Here is a 19,076-nt window from a genome sequence, read left to right on the forward strand (position 1 = left end):
GGGTGAAGGGAGGGTGGGGACAAGGGGAAAAAATGAGAACCAAGACCTGGCATGTAAAGGTACAAGATCCTAGTAATGAATGTAACTGTACTGTCTACCTAGAATGTACCAATAAATTAAATTAAAAAAAAATAAAAAATAAAAAAGGACTGGGAATATAGTTCAGTGTGAAGCCCCTGAGTTCAGTCCTCAATACCAAATAGAGAAAAGAGAAACGAATGTGTCCTTCGAGGGACTGAGGCTGGATCATGCCATTCATTTCGGAATTCTTCACCACAAAAATAAATATTTCCAGTGAGGTTCTGGTGAGATCCACCTGTAGCAGGTGGTTACATGAATGTCAGCCAGCAAGTTCAAGCTCCCTCTTTGAATCTGTGACAGTTCTTTTTTTGTTGTTGTTGTGTCTCATTTGTTTGTCTTGAGGCAGGGTCTTGCTGTATATTCACTGTGCAGTCCAGGCTAGCCTCAAACGTGTGGCTATCTTCCTGCCTCAGCCTCCCAAGTGCTGGGATTACAGGTGTGCACCGTCACACCCAGCTGTCACTGTTTTTGACATGTGGCTATCTTCCTGCCTCAGCCTCCCAAGTGCTGGGATTACAGGTGTGCACCATCACATCCAGCTGAGATGGTTTTTGACATGATAATATTTCCAGATTATTAGTGTTTATTTTCTGGGTAACCTCCTGCTTTACTTGCTGTACTTCCTGCTGGTCTCTTTGATATGAGTCTCAGGTGTTCTCTTGCACCATTGTGACCCTCAGACCTGTCTTCACCGCCACATCCCTGTGATGTGTCCTCTCTTACATGTGCACGCTGAGCATAGCGGTGCTAACAGAGACAGCCAAACTTGTCAGGTGTGTCACATGTGCAGGCCACCTGCTGACTTATCCATGACTCATGTAGTCTTCAGACCACCATCCCAGGTGACACATAACCAGGCTCCCTAGTCATTGTATATAGAGTCTGCTCACCCCTCAGTGACAGCCCAAGTTAGGGCTTCCACAAGCTGGCTCGCCAGTCAGACTTGGCTACCAGTTTCCTGGAGAGTCTGCTCCACTTACATTCCAGCAGCTGGCTGCCTGGTGCTGCCTTCTAGATCTGACCTAGGACCTTCTCTAGCAGGGTGAGGAGTTGCCAGTTCTGTTATCCTGTAACAAGTGATACTAGATTTAGGCACTGCTAGGAAAAAGCAGTTCAGGTTCTCCCAGGCAGCCCTGTTGCTGGTGCTCCTTACTAACCTGTGAGCTGTTGTGGACTGAAACCTTGAGTACACAGATGGGACCTTTCTTTCTCTTCCCTAGCCCTTTGCTTTGTGATGGCCAGATAGAACTGTATCTCATTTTGTCTTGATTGAATCATACATGTTAGATGATTGACTTTTTCTAGGCCAAAGTTAAATTCCGTGGAGCTTGTACTTTTGTTTGCACTAAAGTATCTTTCTGTTTTTGTTTTTTAAAATGCCCTGCTAGTCTCTAGAACTTACAAGAAAGATGCTTCGAGACAAGCAAAACAAAAAAAATTCAGGCCAGCACCTCCCTGCCTTCCCATCGTGGGTGTATGAGAGACCTACACTGGTTGGAGATTTCCTGATTGGTGCAGGTTTAAGCACAGACACGGCTTTACCTATAGGTATGTGACATTTTTATTTCTTTTCTTTTTTTTTTGGTACTGGGGATTGAACTCAGGACGTTGTGCTTGTGAGGTAGGTGTGGTGTCACTGAGCTAAATCCCAGGCTTATTGACATTTTTATCTCTGACACCCAAGAAGTTCATATCAATCATGTTTGCTTTGATACCTCAGCAGGGCAGAAGGCCATGGGTGGTATGCTGAAGCCGAGCAGCAGAGTGGTGGGCAGCACTGGCCCCTCACCCAGGCTTGCCCTTTTGCATGTTGCAGTGCTTGAGGCTGACTGGCTGTCCTCCTCAACATTCCGTCCCTGTTTACCAACAGATAGTGACTTACAGGGGTCTTTCTCCAGAGCCGGACAGACTACAGCTTCCTCTCCCAAACTGTGCATCCTGGTAGTCTGATGGAGGGTTGCTTTTTTCTGAGCGGCCATTTGCGTTTACATGGACCCAGCTGTGACAGTGCTAGTGTTAACTGTGCTATCAGTGGCCTTAAATTCACATCTCATAAACAACATTTTCCAGACAGGCTATTGGGTATCTGGGATACGTACATTGGCATGCTGCATACAATTCCTAAGTCCTTTTTTAGATTGGAAAATGATACCTCATGAGTTAAGGACACAGAATATCTGCAGCATGCTTTCCCTTTGCTCACAGCCCAAATTCAAGAGGTGATATGGAGTTGGCTTACTTTACCACAGCACACGAGGGTCCATGTGGTGTTGATTGTCCTTAAAAAACCCTGCAATACTATTATGTGAAGTACAGTATTTTTCTCTTATCCCTAAAGAAACATGACCCTCCTGTAAGTTAATGAGAAAGTATAGGAAACAATGGGCTTTGTTTTGTGTTTTCAGTAGTGACCTAAGCTATTAGAATTCTTAGGTAGACAGGTCTGCTCAGTTTTAATTCAGCTCTGCAGGGCAGGCAGAGCGGGGACCTTCATAGCTCCAAGACATCTAAGCACATGGGATGAGGCCCCTGTGCTTGGCAGGGTTGTGGCCTGTGGCACTTCTTGTCACAGAACTCCCTGCACATGGACAGAACCAGGGAAGTTTCTACCAGGAGCGTCGGCAGAGTTCTTCGTGTGTCCTGGACAGTGATGTGGCAGAGCACTCTTGTTATTATCAGTGTAAAAAGATAGGAGATTCCGTACCCTGTAAGAGACATGTCCAGGACCCTTGGGGGCAGCAGAGGATGTCTGAGGCTATTGAGTGTTGCCTTGATGGAAGAAAGGATAGACGGGGCCTGACACCTGGGCTCTTCAGAACAAGAAGGTCTTAGGGCTATTTTAGGTAGATAACGTTTCTTCCTCATTCAGAGAAACAGTTGTGCAGAAGAGGACAGGGTTATCAGATGAGGCAGAGTACAGTCAGCTATCCTGAGAACTGGCAAACAGCTTGAAGCAAGTATGTGGGTGCAGCTGTGGGCTGAGGGGCCTAGAAGCCTTAGTGGCATGTGCTCTTGATGCTCTCGGCATTTTGTAGCCACATGCTGCAATATTCTAGGAGCTGGCATCACATCTGGCCCATCCCCACCCCAGGTGTCGTGTGCACAAATTCACCCAAAGCCTTACCTCATGGTCCAGTCACTCTCACTACAGGAGCTTATGGGACCTTTTCCCAGCATCCTCTGGAAAACATGGCTGGAGCTGGTATGAGAGGTACACAAGCTGACCCTTGGAAACTGCTTGGAATGCATGGCCGAAGGAAGCCACTCAACTCCTGTTCACCTCATGCCTCTCTTGCTCCGTATATCAGTATCTACCTGGTCATGTGCTGGCCTATCACCTGGCACAGGTGTTCTCCCTCTTGCCCTCTGGCTTCTTTCCCCATCTACTCTCCTGCCCATGCTCAGAACCCTGCAGTCATCTTCCTGGCCCTCCGTGTCCACCTGACAGAACCTTACTCCTTGGACCTCCTGCTTTCTGCAGCCTATGGCTGCAGCTGGTGCTTTGGATAGGTGTGTGTCTTCTGGGACTTCTTTGTTGGGGTTTGCTTCCTTTCAACAATATTTAGTATCATGGACCATCCTTCTCTGGGGGATTCTGTAAAATGTAAAGTGTCTTGCAGTGCCTTCTTGAGCTCCTGATATGGGCTCCCTACTGGTCTGTGGAGATAGCAGGGGAAGCCACACTGAGACAGGTGGGAACTTGGTAGGTGGCCTGATTGTCTTAAAGGGTCCATTGGGTGGTTGGTCACACTGCATCCTGTGTCATCTTATTCTGTGTGGTAAAAATGAACCATTTCTTGAAGTTTGATTTTTCTTTTCCATTGCTAGGTATTCAACCTGTGGCACATGTGCCACAGTGGTCATGCAGAGAGCCCTCTCTGTGGGCATATGAGCTACCCAAGCAGTGTTGGTACTTTACAATAAATAAGTAGGTTTTCGGTTGCAGTTTGGGTACTCAGTCTCTAAAAGGTTTGCCATTACTGACCCAGGGCATTCACACTGAGCTACATCTTCAGCCATTTTTGTTTTGTTTTGTTTTTGTTTTTGTGACAGAGTCTCCCTAAGTTGCCAGTGCTAGGTTCAAACTTGTGATCCTCCTGCCTCAGCCCAGCACCATGCCCAGCTGAAGTGATATATTTTTAAAGTAAATCTTTGAGGGGCATGGTGGCACATGCATGTAATTCCAGCACTCAGGAGGCTGAGGCAGGAGGATCACCATGAATTCAAGGCCATCCTGGGCTACACAGTGAGCTCAAGACCAACCTGAACAACATAGTGAATCTATCTCAAAAAGCAAAACAAAACAAAACAAAAAACCACACACACACACACACACACACACACACACACACACACACACACACAAGAAAAAACTGTGGGTCTTGGGTATAGCTCAGGGGTGCCATGCCTCTCTGGCAAGAGCAAGATCCTGAGTTCAAATGCTGGTACCAAGGAAGAAAAAATACTTAAAGATCTTTTTAGTTTGAGAGCAGCCCACTTAGCAAGTTGTGATTATAAATGTTGCATGTTTGGCTTGTTCAGAGCTTTGAACTCCTGGCTACATATTGTTGAACGTCTTAAGTGCATCTTTTGGTCAGCTCAAGAAGGGCTTGGCAGGCTAGGCCTGATGGCTTACATCTGTAGTCTCAGCTATTTCTTGGGGTCGAGGAAGAAGTAAGGCAGTTTTGTACCAGACTGGGCAACTGAGCAAGACTGTCTCAACATAAATTTGTAAAGGGCTGGAGTGTGGCTCAGTGGTAGAGCACTTGCCTTTCATGTTTAAGGCCCAGGGTTCAGTCCCCAGTATTGCTGGGGTTGGGGGACAGCATGCAGAAGGCCCCACTGCTATCCAGATGCCTTTCCTACACCACAGGGATTGGTGTCTGCCACTGATTCTGCAATGGGACCCATTGAAGCCGTAGACGGCAGCTCTCATCTCCATCCATAAATGTATAACTAGTTACCTAAAAGGAAATGAGTGCAAGCACAGTTATGGTCAGTCAGCGAGATTGGAGGTGGTCAGGGATGTGCGGAACCCAGCAGTGTCTGCCCTGCAGGAGCGCTGCCTTTGGCCTCCCAGGAGTCGGCAGTGGTGGAAGACCTGCTCTACGTGCTAGTTGGTGTGGACGGCAGGTATATCACTGCTCAGCCCCTGGCCGGGAGGCAGAACCGCACCTTCCTTGTGGATCCCAACTTGGACCTGTCCATCCGAGAACTGGTGAACAGAATCCTCCCTGTGGCTGCCAGCTACTCCACCGTGACCAGGTAGGCCTGCGCTTGGCTGGCCTTATGTGCCCAGCCCCAGAGGTTGCATTGTGGAGGGAGGTCAGGTTGCAACCTCTTCTGAAGCAAGCTCTCCTGAGGCTTGTCACAGCTTCAGGCCTGATACATATTGAGGGGCCTGTGTGTCACTGACCCCTGTCCTGATTCACTGCTCTTAGTAGCATGGCTCCTCTCTGGGGTTAAGAGCTAGAATAAGTCATTTCCTTTATGGCTGAAAATTGGATTGGAAATATTTGAGCTTTTTTCTAAAAATGTAGCTTCTTATTTCTTTAAATTTTATTTTGTCTCACCCCCCCAAAACCCCCTCTCCTCCATATGTAAAAAAGCCTTGTTTTCAAATATTTTTTCCTATTTTCACTTTTTCTTTCCTTCCTTTCTGCCTCTCTTCCCTTGTTCCCCTTTCCATTTGAACATTTTCTTCCCATTTCCCAACACCCATTATACATTTTAGTCTTTATTTTTACTTTCAGTTTCTCACACCAGAGAAACAATGCAATATTTAAACATGTTAAAAATGTAGCTTTTGGCTTTTCAAGAATGTCTAATATGTTTCCTGTAGGTTCATTGAAGAAAAGTCTTCCTTCGAGTATGGGCAGGTGAACCATGCCTTGGCAGCTGCCATGAGGACCTTAGTGAAGGAGTACCTGATCCTGGTCACACAGCTGGAGCAGCTGCACAGGCAGGGCCTTTTGTCACTGCAGAAGCTCTGGTTCTACATCCAGCCAGCCATGCGCACTGTGGACATCCTGGCCTCTCTTGGTATGTGCCCACCTGATGGAGGGTAGCAGTGGCAGAGCTCAGAGTGTAGGGACAGGACACCCCCCTTTGGCCAACTACTGTGTTTTGCTTTCTGGTACCAGTGTCATGAGGTAAAGCTCTCGCTTCCTGTTTCAGTAATTTGCAGGAAGGAGACCCTGGACACTTTTGTTGATAAGCCTTAATTAGAAGCTACAACTATAAGTATGCCCCAGAAGAAACACATGTCCATTGAAAAGGTCAGGGTGAGCTAAGAGGATATGCTGGTAAGGATAGCATGGAGACATGTCCTGGCAATAAGCCTCTCTCTTTTCCCTGTAGCCACCTCAGTGGATAAAGGCGAGTGTGTGGGTGGGTCAACTCTGAGCCTTCTCCACGACAGAAGCTTCAACTACACGGGGGACAGCCAGGCACAGGAGCTGTGCTTATACCTGACCAAGGCAGCCAGCGCACCATACTTTGAGGTCTTGGAGAAGTGGATCTACAGGGGGATCATCCATGACCCCTATAGGTAGGGTTCCATAGGGTGCTTTGATGATGCCTGCTGTCCCCTTTACCAGAGAGTGCTGGCCTTAATGAGATGGCACACACTGAACATATATCCTCACACAGAAGTACGCCCTGAGCCAGGGAGGGATCCTTCCATCACTTGGCTGCCTTTCTAGACCCGATTCTCTTGGTGAAGGCTGTTACGATCCCTGGAGTTGAGGCCCTAGAGTCCTTGGTGTAGGGATGTCTTTGGTCTGATGAGGTCTCAGGTCTTCTCAGTGAAATGACTTTAAATGGACCAGCTCACAAAGAATTCTATTATGTTTAAATATTTTGTTAAATCATTTTTAAAGTATGTGACATAGAAATGTGTATTTTAATTATTTTTTGATGCTAGGGATGGAACATTGGGCTTCATGCATGCTAAGCATGTGCTGTACTGCAGAACTGCAGTCCCCTATATTTCTTTACTAATTGGCCAAATAACAGAACCTGGTGTGGTGAGTTTAGTAAGAAATGCAGCTTCCAGCTCACTGGGTATAAGTTATTCGAAACTCTGCGGGAAGGTGCCTGGTTCTTCTGGTGATGGGCCTACAACCCAGGGACAAGTCATTCTGTGGCTTGTGCTTTTAACAAAATGGTGGAGATAATTAACTTTCTATCTAGCTCTGATCTAGGTTAAATACCTTCTCTACAAGAGGTTTATATATTCATTTTTAGCTCACCATGCAGAAGTAATGACAGAGGGTCATAGTTGCCTTAACTGCATGTTTCTAGAAGAATGGGGCCAGTTCCTTGTGTCACTGAGGGTTGTGCTTATTCCACGGTGGCCTGAGAAGCTGTCTGTGACTTCCAGCGAGTTCATGGTTGAAGAACACGAACTTCGGAAAGAGAAGATACAAGAGGACTACAATGACAAGTACTGGGACCAGCGGTACACTGTGGTGCAGCAGCAGATCCCCTCCTTCCTGCAGAAGATGGCAGGCAAGATCCTCAGCACAGGTAACTGTGTACAAAGTACTTATGTTCAGGACCAGCTCCTAGCCCTGCGCCCATGTGGAAGATGGCCTCTTGTGCCAGGCTACTAGATGCTAGTCGTTCCTGGCACCTTTTGGCTTCATTCTGTCCCCTGACCGGGAGACTGTCTCGCAGAAGCCTTCTTTATCTTTGGTTTTTAACTTCTAAAGCTCTATTACAGGAAAAACCATCAGGGACACATACCTGCCAGGGTGACCACATTGATGATAGTCACTGCCCCACAAGTAAGGGCCTGATTGAGTCACTGGATAAATGATGCAGGGCGGGGGGTGGCACGTTTTTACTGAGGACTAAGCCAGTGCAGAAGGGGCCAACCTGGTTCTCAAAAGGCCTTTTTGAAATTATTTCTGTGCTCTTAATTGGGAAAATCCAGATGTGAAGAGCCACTGCAGGTCACAGCAGCTTCTGGCTCAGTCCCTTCAGTGGCAGTTGCATCTTTCTGTGTGGGATTAAGTGAGTATAGATAGGGCTGATGTTCATGGCATGTGTAGCCCCTTACCCATCGTTTGACAGAGATGGTTATAGTCCAGGCCTGAGACTCAGTGTGTGCAGTTATACTGCAAATCTGCCTTCCTTCTTCTCTTTCCAGGAAAATACCTCAATGTGGTCAGAGAGTGTGGTCATGATGTCACCTGCCCTGTGGCCAAAGAGATTATCTACACACTCAAAGAGCGGGCTTATGTTGAGCAGATTGAAAAAGCATTCAACTATGCCAGCAAGGTGCTGCTGGACTTCCTGATGGAGGAGAAGGAGCTGGTGGCCCACCTGAGGTTGTTCCTCACTCTACCCCTGTGGATGCTGCATACGCCTCTTAGCACAGGAAGTCAGATTTACAGGACATGGGCCAAGATAGGAGTGTTCTTTCTAGCAGCCCTTTTATCTCTGTAAAAGTGGGCGGGTCACCTGGCTCTCTGTAGCATGAAGACCCAGCACCTGTGTCACCCCTACCACAGGGTTGTGAGGTGGGTGGTGGGGCCCCATGTCTCCATGTTGCTGGGTCCCCTTTTTGCTGGGGTCCACCAAGACCCCTCAACTCCTGTGCCACAGCCTGACGCAGTGGCTCCATGCCCCACTGAAAGTTGTTCACATTCGTTCTCTCTCTTTTTTTTTTTTTTTTGGTACCAGGGACCGAACTCGGGACCTTGCACTTGCGAGGCAGGTGCGGTGCCACTGAGAGCAATCCCTGGCCTACATACACTCTTTTTTGTGTGGTTGTTGTGCTGAAGTACTGAGTACTGGCAGGCACAGTAGCAGACTTAGCACCTCCTCCCTGGCACAGGTCCATCAAGCGCTACTTCCTGATGGACCAGGGAGACTTCTTTGTGCACTTCATGGACCTCACCGAGGAGGAACTCAGGAAACCCGTGGAGGACATTACTCCTACACGCCTAGAGGCTCTGTTGGAGCTGGCCCTGCGCATGAGCACTGCCAACACTGACCCCTTCAAAGACGACCTCAAGGTGGGTGTGGTGGGCACTGGAAGTGAGAAAACCACCGGGCCCAGTCCTGCCCGGTGCTTTGTGTTTTAGACAAGGTGTTTGTGTGGTGTGTTCTTCCTTCGTCTGGGCAATATGCTGGCTTGCTGTCATTGTGTTGAAAGTTTTTACATCTGTACTCACAGGGATATCTGTCTGTAGTTTCATTGCAGTTTCCAAGTCTGGCTGCATGTCAGGTTATGCTGATCTCATTGTGTGGTTATGGATGTCTTTTCTCTTTTATGTTCTTGGAAGAGTTTGGGAAATGGTATGAGTGCTGTAAGTTCTTCCTTGAGGTTGGCTGAGATTCGTCATGAAGGCTTTGGTGCTGGTTTTCTCTGCTGGGAGGCTCAAGGCCCGGTCTCCCTTGGTTAAGGCAGTTCAGATCTGCTACTTCAGGAGTCAGCCCCTATGCCTTTGTGTTTCTTTTGTCCATCTTGGCTGAGTGTCCACTTGCTGGTACACAGTGTGGGGACTCTTATGGTCTGGTAGTAATAGCTCCACTTTACTTTCTAGATTCAGTGATTTGAATCCTGCTTCTTCAATGTAGCTAAAAGGTTTGTCAATATCACTGATGTTTTCAAAGAACCTAGTCTTGGTTTTGTTGGTTTTCTCTACTGTTTCTCTGTTCTCTGTGTTGGTTAGCTCTTTGTTATTCCTTTTTTCTACTGGTTTTGAGTTTAGTTTGCTTTTTTCATACTTTCTTAGATTATAAAGTTAGGTTATTGCTTTGAGGTGTCCACAACTACAAATATCCCTCTGAGGACTGATGTCACTTCCCCTGTTCTTTTTTTTTTGGTTTTTAGAGACAGGGTCTCCCTATGTAGTTGAGACTGACCTGGAACTCACTATGTAGCCCAGGCTGGTCTCAAACTAGCAGTGATCCTCCTGCCTCAGCCTCCCAAGTGCTGGGATTGCAGGCATGTGCCACCATGCCTGGCTTCCCCTGTTAGTTTTGGTTTTGTAGGGTTTTTTTGTTTTTTTTTTTTCTGTTTGGGGGTGTTTTTGTGGTGCTAAGAATTGAACCCAGGGCCTACACCCAAGACCTGTCTCAAGTTACTTTCTAATATCCCTTACAGTTCCTTTTTTGGACCTATTGTTTGAGTGTATTTAACTTCCACAGACCTGTAAATTTTCTATTTTCCCTTCTGTTACTTACTTCCAATTTGAGCCTGTTGTTGTCCATGGAGAATACCTCTTTTTTTATATATAGGATCTTGCTTTGTAGTTCAGGCTGGCCTTGAACTTTCTGTGTCATTTACACTGGCTTTAAATTCGCAATGATCCTCCTGCCTCAGCTTCCCCAGTTGTTGGTATTATAGGCGTGCCCGCCACACCCAGCTCAAATATACATTGTATGATCTCAGTTTTCTAAACTGTATCAAGATTTTCTTCACACATGTCCTGAAGAATGTCCAGGTACACTTCAGAGAGCATGGGTTCTGCTGCTGCTCTGCAGGTGTCATGGAAGCGTTGTGCTGCTTATGTTCTCTGAAGAAGATTGAGTGCTGATCTCTGCCATTTCCCTAGAATTTCATTTACCCTTTAAATTCCACCCTTCCTTCATATATTTTAGGGTCTCTTGTTGGATACAAAAGTAATTTTATGGGATAAATTAATTCCCAGCAGTGGACCCATTGGATCAGACCTGGTACAGGGACTTAACCCCTTGGCTGACCTCATTAGAGCTGTCTGAGGCCCTGGCAGTGGCTGAGGAACCATCATATCTGCCCATCTGTTGTGCACATCTGTGCTCCTCTGATGGTCAGGAAAAGCATCAGCTGAATTTTTATTTCTGTGTTAGGAGACAGTAAGCACTTTCATCCATTCATGAGCTGTTTGCGTTTCTTCCTTTATTCTTTATTCTTCATTTTTGTTCTTGTTCTTTGTAAGGATCTTGTCACATTCTCCCTAGCATACAATTAGTGCTTAATAAATATTTGAATATATTAATATTGTGGATGTTGTTGTTTTTCTATAATTACCATCACATCTCACACCGGATATGCTTTGTCTTTCAGCCTAGGCCTGGTACCTTATGGAGAAAAAGCATGTTTCAATCTTAAGGAATTAGATTTAATTTCCCTGTGGTTTCTCATTTGTACTATCAATGGCAGCAGAGAGGCATTTAAAAAGTAATGTATCTGGATTTTTCTTTTCAACTTTAATGGAAAGTAGTTTGGGTTTTTTTCCTTTGTTGTGCTTTGAATTAAACTAAGGGCCTCACATCTGCTAGGCAGGTGCTTCACCACTGAGCTAGAACCATCAGCCTAATTTTTTTTTTTTTTGGTACTGAGAATCGAACTTAGGACCTTTCACTTATGAGGCAGACAGTGGAACCACTGAGCTAATTCCCCTGCCCAGCCTAATTTTTGAATTAGGATTTATCAGTAGGTATTTGGCTTTTTAACATGGCCTTCAGTACTTTTATCAGTTGTTAGGAAACTTACTTGCTTTTCCAAGTCATGATACAGGGGTGGGTAAGGGTCAGGAATGCCTTTGGCCTTAGCCTCTAAATATGTCATGCTTTGTTTTATTATTTTTCCCTTAAGATTGACCTGATGCCTCATGACCTCATCACTCAGCTCTTGCGGGTTCTAGCCATTGAGACCAAGCAGGAGAAGGCAATGACCCATGCTGATCCCACTGAGCTCACGCTGAGTGGCCTTGAGGCCTTTTCCTTTGACTACATTGTCAAGTGGCCCCTGTCACTGATCATCAACAGGTGAGGATTTGGCCACTTGGAGATGGTTTCTGGATGTCAGTTGAAGATTACAAGAAACTGGAACTGCCCACTCAGAGCTGCCTCATTCTTTAGGACCTGAGGTGGCTCCCAGCTCCTGGTGCCCACTTCACACTGAGGATAGGCCATTCACCATTCACCATTCAGGAGCTCTGATGTTCCCTTTTTTGCAGGAAGGCACTCACCCGCTACCAGATGCTCTTCAGGCATATGTTCTACTGCAAACATGTGGAGCGGCAGCTTTGCAGTGTCTGGATCAGCAACAAGACCGCCAAGCAGTACGCGCTGCACTCTGCAAAGTGGTGCGTCGTGTCATGGCCTTCCTGTTTCCTTCAAGAAGGATGGTTTTACTTCTTAGATTTTTGAAAAAAATAATTTGAAAATCTCATTTGTAGTTTAGTTCCAAGATATGTCAGATTGCCTGCCTCGCAAGTGCAAGGACCCAAGTTTGATCCCCGGTACCAAAAAAAAAAAAAAAAAGATATGTCAGATTTCATGATTTGGCAACACAGCACCATTGTTCACTGGCAGGGAACATTGGCTGTGTCCTTCAGCTCTCTCCTTGTGAAGGCACAATACTGGCTACCTGGTTCTATGTAGTGGACACGGAGTCCTTCAGGAGCCTTTATTCCCTCCTGAGCATAGAGTGGCATTGTGCTGGGAACTACTTTTTTTCCCTCAGGGGACTTTTGCACACTGATTGGTCAAACCAGGTGATGTTTGAAGAAAAGATTAGTGGCAGAATTTCTAAAATTCCTTAAGAATCTGCCTCAGTAAAGTGCAAATTATGGAGTATGCCATTGGGGTCATTCCCGGTACTGGTCATTTACCAGGTGAGTGAGTTAGTGAACCAGGGAGTCTGTTTGTGGTTCTCCAGGGGGAGTTGGCTGGCCGAAGCCCTTCTGGGCAAGACACTCACCTGACAGCGTGATGCAGCCAGAGATGACAGCTAGTATCCTCAAAGCCTGTGTCCAAGCAGTTATCAGTGCATAGGAGCTACGGGCATGGAGAAAGTACTGGTGGCAGAAACCATTAGCACATACTAGACACCACAGAGTTTCCAGCCTTTCATCACTCTTCCGTGTCTGTCCTCTGCACTCAGGTTTGCTGGCGCCTTCACTCTGCGGCAGCGAATGCTTAACTTCGTTCAAAACATTCAGTACTATATGATGTTTGAAGTGATGGAACCAACCTGGCACATCCTTGAGAAAAACCTGAAGTCTGTGAGTTTCTGCTTCATGCTTTGTAGCATTTGAGAGGCTCTTTCCCATCCAGGTGTTTTCATAGCAGTCCCCAGTCACATGCTGACTAGGTGTCAGGGCTGCTATGAACATGTGCACAGCCATGCATCCTCTTTCCTATTTGGAGAGAGGAGGTCCTGTTCCTGTGTAGACAGTGGTGTTCTTCCACAGTGATTCATGTGAGGGAGACAGCAAAGGGGGAGCCACAGAGGGCAAAACAGAAGTTTTCCCCAAGAGACCATTGGTTCATTTAAAAGATAGAAACATACAAAAACACTGTACTCCAATAATCCCAGCACTTGGGAGGCTGAAGCAGGAGGATTGCCATGAGTACAAGGCCAGCCTGGGCTATGTAAAGAGTTCAAAGCCAGCTGGAACTACGTAGTAAAACCCTGTCTCAATAAAACCAAAGGTGGGGGGAGTGTACAAAGGAGGCTAAAGATGTAGTATTTGCCTAACATATGTGAGGCCCTGGATTCAGTCCCCAGAAATGCAAAACAAAACGGAAGTACACAGGGCTGGGGATTTGGCTCAGTGGTTCCACCGCCTGCCTTGCAAGCCCAAGGACCCAAGTTCAATCCCTGATACCAAAAAACAAAAAAAACTGAAGACCACATGGACAGAGTATCTTCTGTGAAGTCTGGAGAGCATGCTCAATGCTGAGTCTCAGCCCTTTCCTCACAGGCCTCCAACATCGATGATGTCCTTGGCCATCACACGAGCTTTCTGGACAACTGCCTGAAAGACTGCATGCTGACCAACCCCGAGCTTTTAAAGGTCTTCTCTAAGCTCATGTCTGTGTGCGTCATGTTCACCAACTGCATGCAGGTAGGCAGTGTGGACAGATACAAGCAAATGTGAGCAGGTACAGGCAGGGTGTGCATGAGTGTTCTGTGTTAGTCACTTTTGTGCCCTGGGACCAGATACCCAGCACCTGCAATAGAAAGGCGAGATTTATTTTGATTCATGGTTTTAGAGGATTAAGTCCAGTCCAAGTCAGAAACTTTATAGTGACAGGGCCTGGTGGAAAAAAGCTGCTCAAGATGGCAGCCACAAAACAGACAAGGATGGAGTGTGGACAAGAATATAACCTTCCATGACCCAGCTCTTCCTTTTCTAGGTGTCTTTCTGAAAGTACAGTACATCATGTCCAATGATACATGCCATGTTTGTAGTAGCATAACTCATACTAGCTAAGGGAATGGCCTATATGTTCATCAGCAGAGGAATAGATAAAGTGTATTTATATACAATGGAGTACTACTCTGCTATATAGAAAGATAAATTTGAATCATTTGTAGGAAAATGGATGTACCGTGAGACCATAATGTTAAGTGAAAAAAATCAGACTTCTACAAGCTTAAATATCATATGATTTCTCTTATATGAGAAACATCAGCATAATTAAAACACAGATAACAGGAAACAGAGAAATAGATCTTTGTAAATGGAAAGGAGACCAAGTGATGGAGGGAGGAAGGAGGGAAAGAAGGTATATAAAAAGAATTACGCTGGGGATTTAGCTTGCTCCCCAGTACCAAAAAAAAAAAAAAAAAAATAATAATAATTAAGATGTTCTAGGTACATGTACCAATCCCCCAATAAATGTCATCTACTGCAAACATATACTAATAAAAATTAAATTTGTAAAAAAATTAAGTACACCCTCCACATCATGCCCTTAATGCCCCGTATTCCCTTATCAGGGCCCACCTAACAGCACGTTCAGGTGTGAACTCCTCAGTGGAGTAATCCACTGATGATTATAGTACCCCATGATCCAGTCACTTTCCAAAAGCGCCATCTCTGAGCACATGAGACCCTCGGAGGAAATTTTAGATCTAAATCATAACAGCAGCCATGTCCCACACCTTCTGCCTTTATGGAGTTCCTGGGTCTTCCTGGCCAGTAAATACCTTTCGGAACAAGGGACTTTCTTGAGGCCCTGCTGTGGTGGTATGTGCAGGGGTCAGGGTACTGCTGGATTACTCTCACTCTGTCCATAGTTCTACCTGTGTTCCTAGCCTCTTTTTAAATGTCTTTGTTATTTTGTCAGACCTTGAGTTACTCAACTCAGTTAAGTACTGTTTGGACACTTGTTATAAGTAGTTGCCTAGAGATGAGTGGTCATGGAAAGTGACTCTCAGGTGGCAGAGGTTTCAGCCTGAGGAGCGCTGGGCTGGAGGGTGTTGGGGGCCTGAGGAGCACCTTCTGCAGACAGCATCTTGAGAAAGGGTCAAGACATGAGTGGTAGAAGATATACATGGTAGTAGATTATGGAGGGCACAGATAATGTGGATCCTTAAATTCTTAGGAGCCCAGTTTGAGTTCCCAAATGGAAACACCTTGAAAAAACTGTTTTTAGGGAAATCTATTCACTGTCTTTATGAAACATAGACCTGGGAATTCTGTGGGCACAGGTAACACCCTAGTACCTGCAGCCCTCACCAGGGACATTTGTGTGTCCCTGAGTCTGCATTCAGCTCAGGCCTGCCTCATGGGGTGAACTGCACCTGCAGGGACTTGTTTCACAGAGCTTTGTGGTTAGAACTGACAGGAGCACTTCCTTATGACCCCGCCCCTAGAAGTTTACACAGAGCATGAAACTGGACATAGATGCTAGCACTGCAGCAAAGCACCATTCTGGGGCTGCCCACAGAAGCCAGGCCAAGGAGCTACCCTGGAAGGAGCCCTCCAGGAAGGTGGAGGGATCCTTTAGAGTTCATCCTGAAAGACCTCAATTATATGCAATACAGCATTAGTATCTCAGCACTCAGGGAGACTTTCTAACACGTTTTCTCTGCTGTTGCTCTAATGAGAAGAATACTCTTGAAGTTGGTTCCAAACACAGGCTCAGTGTCTTCTCTCTTCCCATTGGTCTGCTCCCTACGTTAGCCCATTGGGCTCTGGTATGGCCATAGTCATCTATGGAATAGCATTGTATGGGCCAAGCCTGGGGCACTATTACTGATTAGTGTCTGTCTCTGATAAGAACAGACAGGTAACTTAGCAAGTGCAGATGAGCTGTGTCTTTTGAGGCACAGGCCAAAGAACGGGCTTTGTGCTGATGTGGCAAAGAAAAGACAGGTCAGAGAGTAGTAGGGGCCCAAAGCTAGGGACAGTAAGAGACACAGTTCATCCCCGTTGCTAAGTAGCCAGGAGAAAATGACATCAACTTGCAAATCTGATCCAAAGAGAGAAAACCCATGGGGAGGCACTGTTGAAGTCTTTATCCCCAGCACGGGGGACACTAGTTACCTGAAGTGTTTCTTCATGTGCTGTGACCTCAAGAATTTCTTGACACTATAACTTCTTAGCTTTTATCGCACAAAATGTCTCAGGGCCCCTTTGATTTAAATAGAGGGAAGGAAAAAGAAGCAAATGGGTGTAGACTCAGCACAGAGCCTGAGATGCCCACTCAGAGAGCTGGCACTGTTCATTGCCCTGGGTTTTGTTTCTAGCACCTGGCGGAGCCTGTGGACACCCCTCAGGTGGCCTCTGGCTTTGAAGCCACCATCAATAACTTTGACAAGAACTTTTCTGCTCATCTGCTTGACCTGCTAGCCCGACTGAGCGTCTATAGCACCAGTGACTGCGAGCATGGCATGGCCAGTGTCATCTCCAGGTATGCATTGCTACCTCCGTGGCCACCCTTATTCCCCTCCAACTGTAAGGCACAGGCCTGACCATTTCTTTTTACCATGGACTTTGCTCCCTTCAGCCTCTGGCAGTCAGGTCCCCAGTGCTGGCTGAAGAGGGTGGGAGGAAGAGGGGTTGGCTGGTGGCTCCTCGGGGAAGACAGTAGCTTGTTCATTGTTAGGGTGTGGTGAGGAAATGGGCCCCAGCTTTAGCCAGGAAGAGGTGCTATCCTGGAACTGCCCTTAAGAAGGTGCTTGTTTGTACATCAACCGCATCTGGTGCTCTTTGCCATTTGCTGACATTATGGTTTCCTGAATGGAGGTTTCTGAGCTTCCTAGTACAGAACTACTGTGAAGTTTCTCATGTGTGGGGCACCCTCAGGGCCCTCCTTCTATTGTCAGGTGATGCTGCGGTGATGGGTGTCCCAATATCTGGGGACTGAGACAGAAGTCTGCAGCTGTGCCAGTGGCTGGATATAATTCTACTGAAATGCTTGTTAGGAGCTATGCTGCTTGGCTTTTAGTTTTCATGTGTGTTTTCAAGGCCTGATCTCTGTATTGCTTAAAGAAGTGAAGTCTTTGTAAGCTGAGAGCTGTGCGTGTATATGTGTTGGCCAGTGGAATTATACCCCTCACCCTCAGCCTGGAGGACGCCTTGATTCATCTCTATTGCTGATTCTTACCTATGTGGGAAAAATGGGGCTGCCAGCTTGGCCACCTGTGGTAGGCGTGTCTACACCCATGCATTTCCTGTGGGAGCTGTGCCTCACCCTCTCCAAGAGGACTCCCAGCTCTGTTTTTCCTCTCCCACAGGCTCGACTTCAATGGCTTCTACACAGATCGACTGGAGCGCCTGTCTGCAGAAAGGAGCCAGAAAACAGCCCCCCAAGTGCCTGTCCTACGGGGGCTCCCCTCACCAGCACCAGCACCCAGGGTGGCAGTCACTGCACAATGAACTCTGCGGCCAGTCAGTGCTATGATGCAGTGATCTCAGAATTTTTAAATCAGATGTTCCTGGAACATATATGTTATATGTGCTGTTATTGTTTAAATATTAGGTCTGAATTACAGCCTTGGCTCAGTGCATTTCTTTTTTTAAGGTGCTAGGTTTTGTTTTATAGAATTGCCCAGACCAGGGTGATATCTTCCTGGACTTACCTGTTTTGGTTTGTTTTCAATGCTTTGGGTCTCAAAGACAGACTTTAAAAAACACAACAGACATGGCATTTGAACATTAAGCAAGGTTATTACAAGGTGCTGTCTGGGCTCCCTGAGATCCCAGAACCCTGAAGGGATCTGGGCTTTCCTTGTGCTCTAGACACTAGGGGGCAGCATTGTGCCAAACTATAACGACTTGCTGCCTCCAGCACCCTGAAATGTACCCACTGAGGAATGGCCTGAGGGACAGGCTTGCCTCGAGGTGAGATGCCCTGATCCTGCACCCATCAGTCAAGACTGGACTCTGGGTTTCTCTATCAGGCTTTGGCCTTGCTGTATGAAAATTACCCAGCAGACTGGCTGATGTGCTCAGTAGCCCCTTACTGGCCATCAGGCCTAATCCAGTAATGGACAGAACAGCTGGCCCTGGTTGGCCTGGTCTGGTTATACCCCTGGCCAAGCTGCTCCTTCCTGGTGAAGTTCATGTGTGCTCTTCTCAAAATCCAGTTCTAAACACCTGCCGCAGGTGGGTCTACTCAGTAGGGTCAGAAGGAGTTGGGCATGCTCCTGGGATGTGTGGCCCCACACAGACAAGCACTCCCAAGGGGGCCGTAATGTGGGCAGCCCATACTGTGGCCTCTTTGCAGAGGGCAGTTACTCAGCTGGGGGTGCTTGGTTCTCCAGCCACGTATTGATGTTCTAATCTGCAGCTTGTGTAGACTTGACTGAGTAAATACATCATCTGCCAATCCAGTTGCCACAATAAATGCCAGACTAAGCTGAGGCGCTCCTTTGCCTGTAGCAAAGAACCAGAAATCCCATGCTCCAGGCCCTTACCTCTGTATCTTCAGAGTTTATAAGTGGTCAGGGTGGTAGAGGGGAAGCTTTGAGGCTATGGCATCCTGGCTCCCAGCCCTCCCACTGCCTGCTGTTGGGAAGTTGGTAGAGATGAGTTGTGTCTGTCCTGTGGCATGGGTAGGCATCAGTTGTCTCTGGAGGGTTCTGGTGGTACAGGATCAGGCTGGTTTCAGTTGGTGCTGACTTTTGGATATAAGTCCCTTTTCATTAAGCTTCACCTCCACCAGCTTAGTTATGAGTAGTTTGATTTACTTATCAAACTGATATATACTGACAGTATCTTTGGTTTTTGCCTCTAATGTGATTATTAGTGTTG

At 46.7% G+C, this 19,076-nt stretch overlaps 1 protein-coding gene across 3 annotated transcripts in view; it reads left to right on the forward strand.

The window, feature by feature from the left end:
* The window catches only part of Tubgcp2 (tubulin gamma complex associated protein 2), a 25,492-nt gene extending 7,696 nt beyond the window's left edge, over positions 1 to 17,796 (forward strand). For 2 of the 3 annotated variants that reach the window (XM_010620140.3, XM_010620131.3), the window contains exons 5-17: positions 1,470 to 1,629; positions 5,139 to 5,346; positions 5,924 to 6,123; positions 6,442 to 6,631; positions 7,466 to 7,611; positions 8,237 to 8,417; positions 8,927 to 9,107; positions 11,675 to 11,847; positions 12,039 to 12,167; positions 12,968 to 13,088; positions 13,791 to 13,934; positions 16,568 to 16,731; positions 17,558 to 17,796. In XM_010620140.3, the coding sequence (XP_010618442.1) occupies positions 1,470 to 1,629; positions 5,139 to 5,346; positions 5,924 to 6,123; positions 6,442 to 6,631; positions 7,466 to 7,611; positions 8,237 to 8,417; positions 8,927 to 9,107; positions 11,675 to 11,847; positions 12,039 to 12,167; positions 12,968 to 13,088; positions 13,791 to 13,934; positions 16,568 to 16,731; positions 17,558 to 17,699 (2,139 nt within the window). In that variant the 3' untranslated portion in view covers positions 17,700 to 17,796. Of the gene's footprint in view, positions 1 to 1,469; positions 1,630 to 5,138; positions 5,347 to 5,923; positions 6,124 to 6,441; positions 6,632 to 7,465; positions 7,612 to 8,236; positions 8,418 to 8,926; positions 9,108 to 11,674; positions 11,848 to 12,038; positions 12,168 to 12,967; positions 13,089 to 13,790; positions 13,935 to 15,691; positions 15,809 to 16,567; positions 16,732 to 17,557 lie in introns of all 3 variants that reach the window. The other variant, XM_010620145.3, reaches the window with a different exon arrangement.
* The last annotated feature ends 1,280 nt before the right edge of the window (positions 17,797 to 19,076 follow it).

Source organism: Fukomys damarensis, unplaced genomic scaffold, assembly GCF_012274545.1.
Source record: "Fukomys damarensis isolate Sample0158 unplaced genomic scaffold, DMR_v1.0_HiC HiC_scaffold_8, whole genome shotgun sequence".
NCBI classification, from domain to species: Eukaryota; Metazoa; Chordata; class Mammalia; order Rodentia; family Bathyergidae; genus Fukomys; species Fukomys damarensis.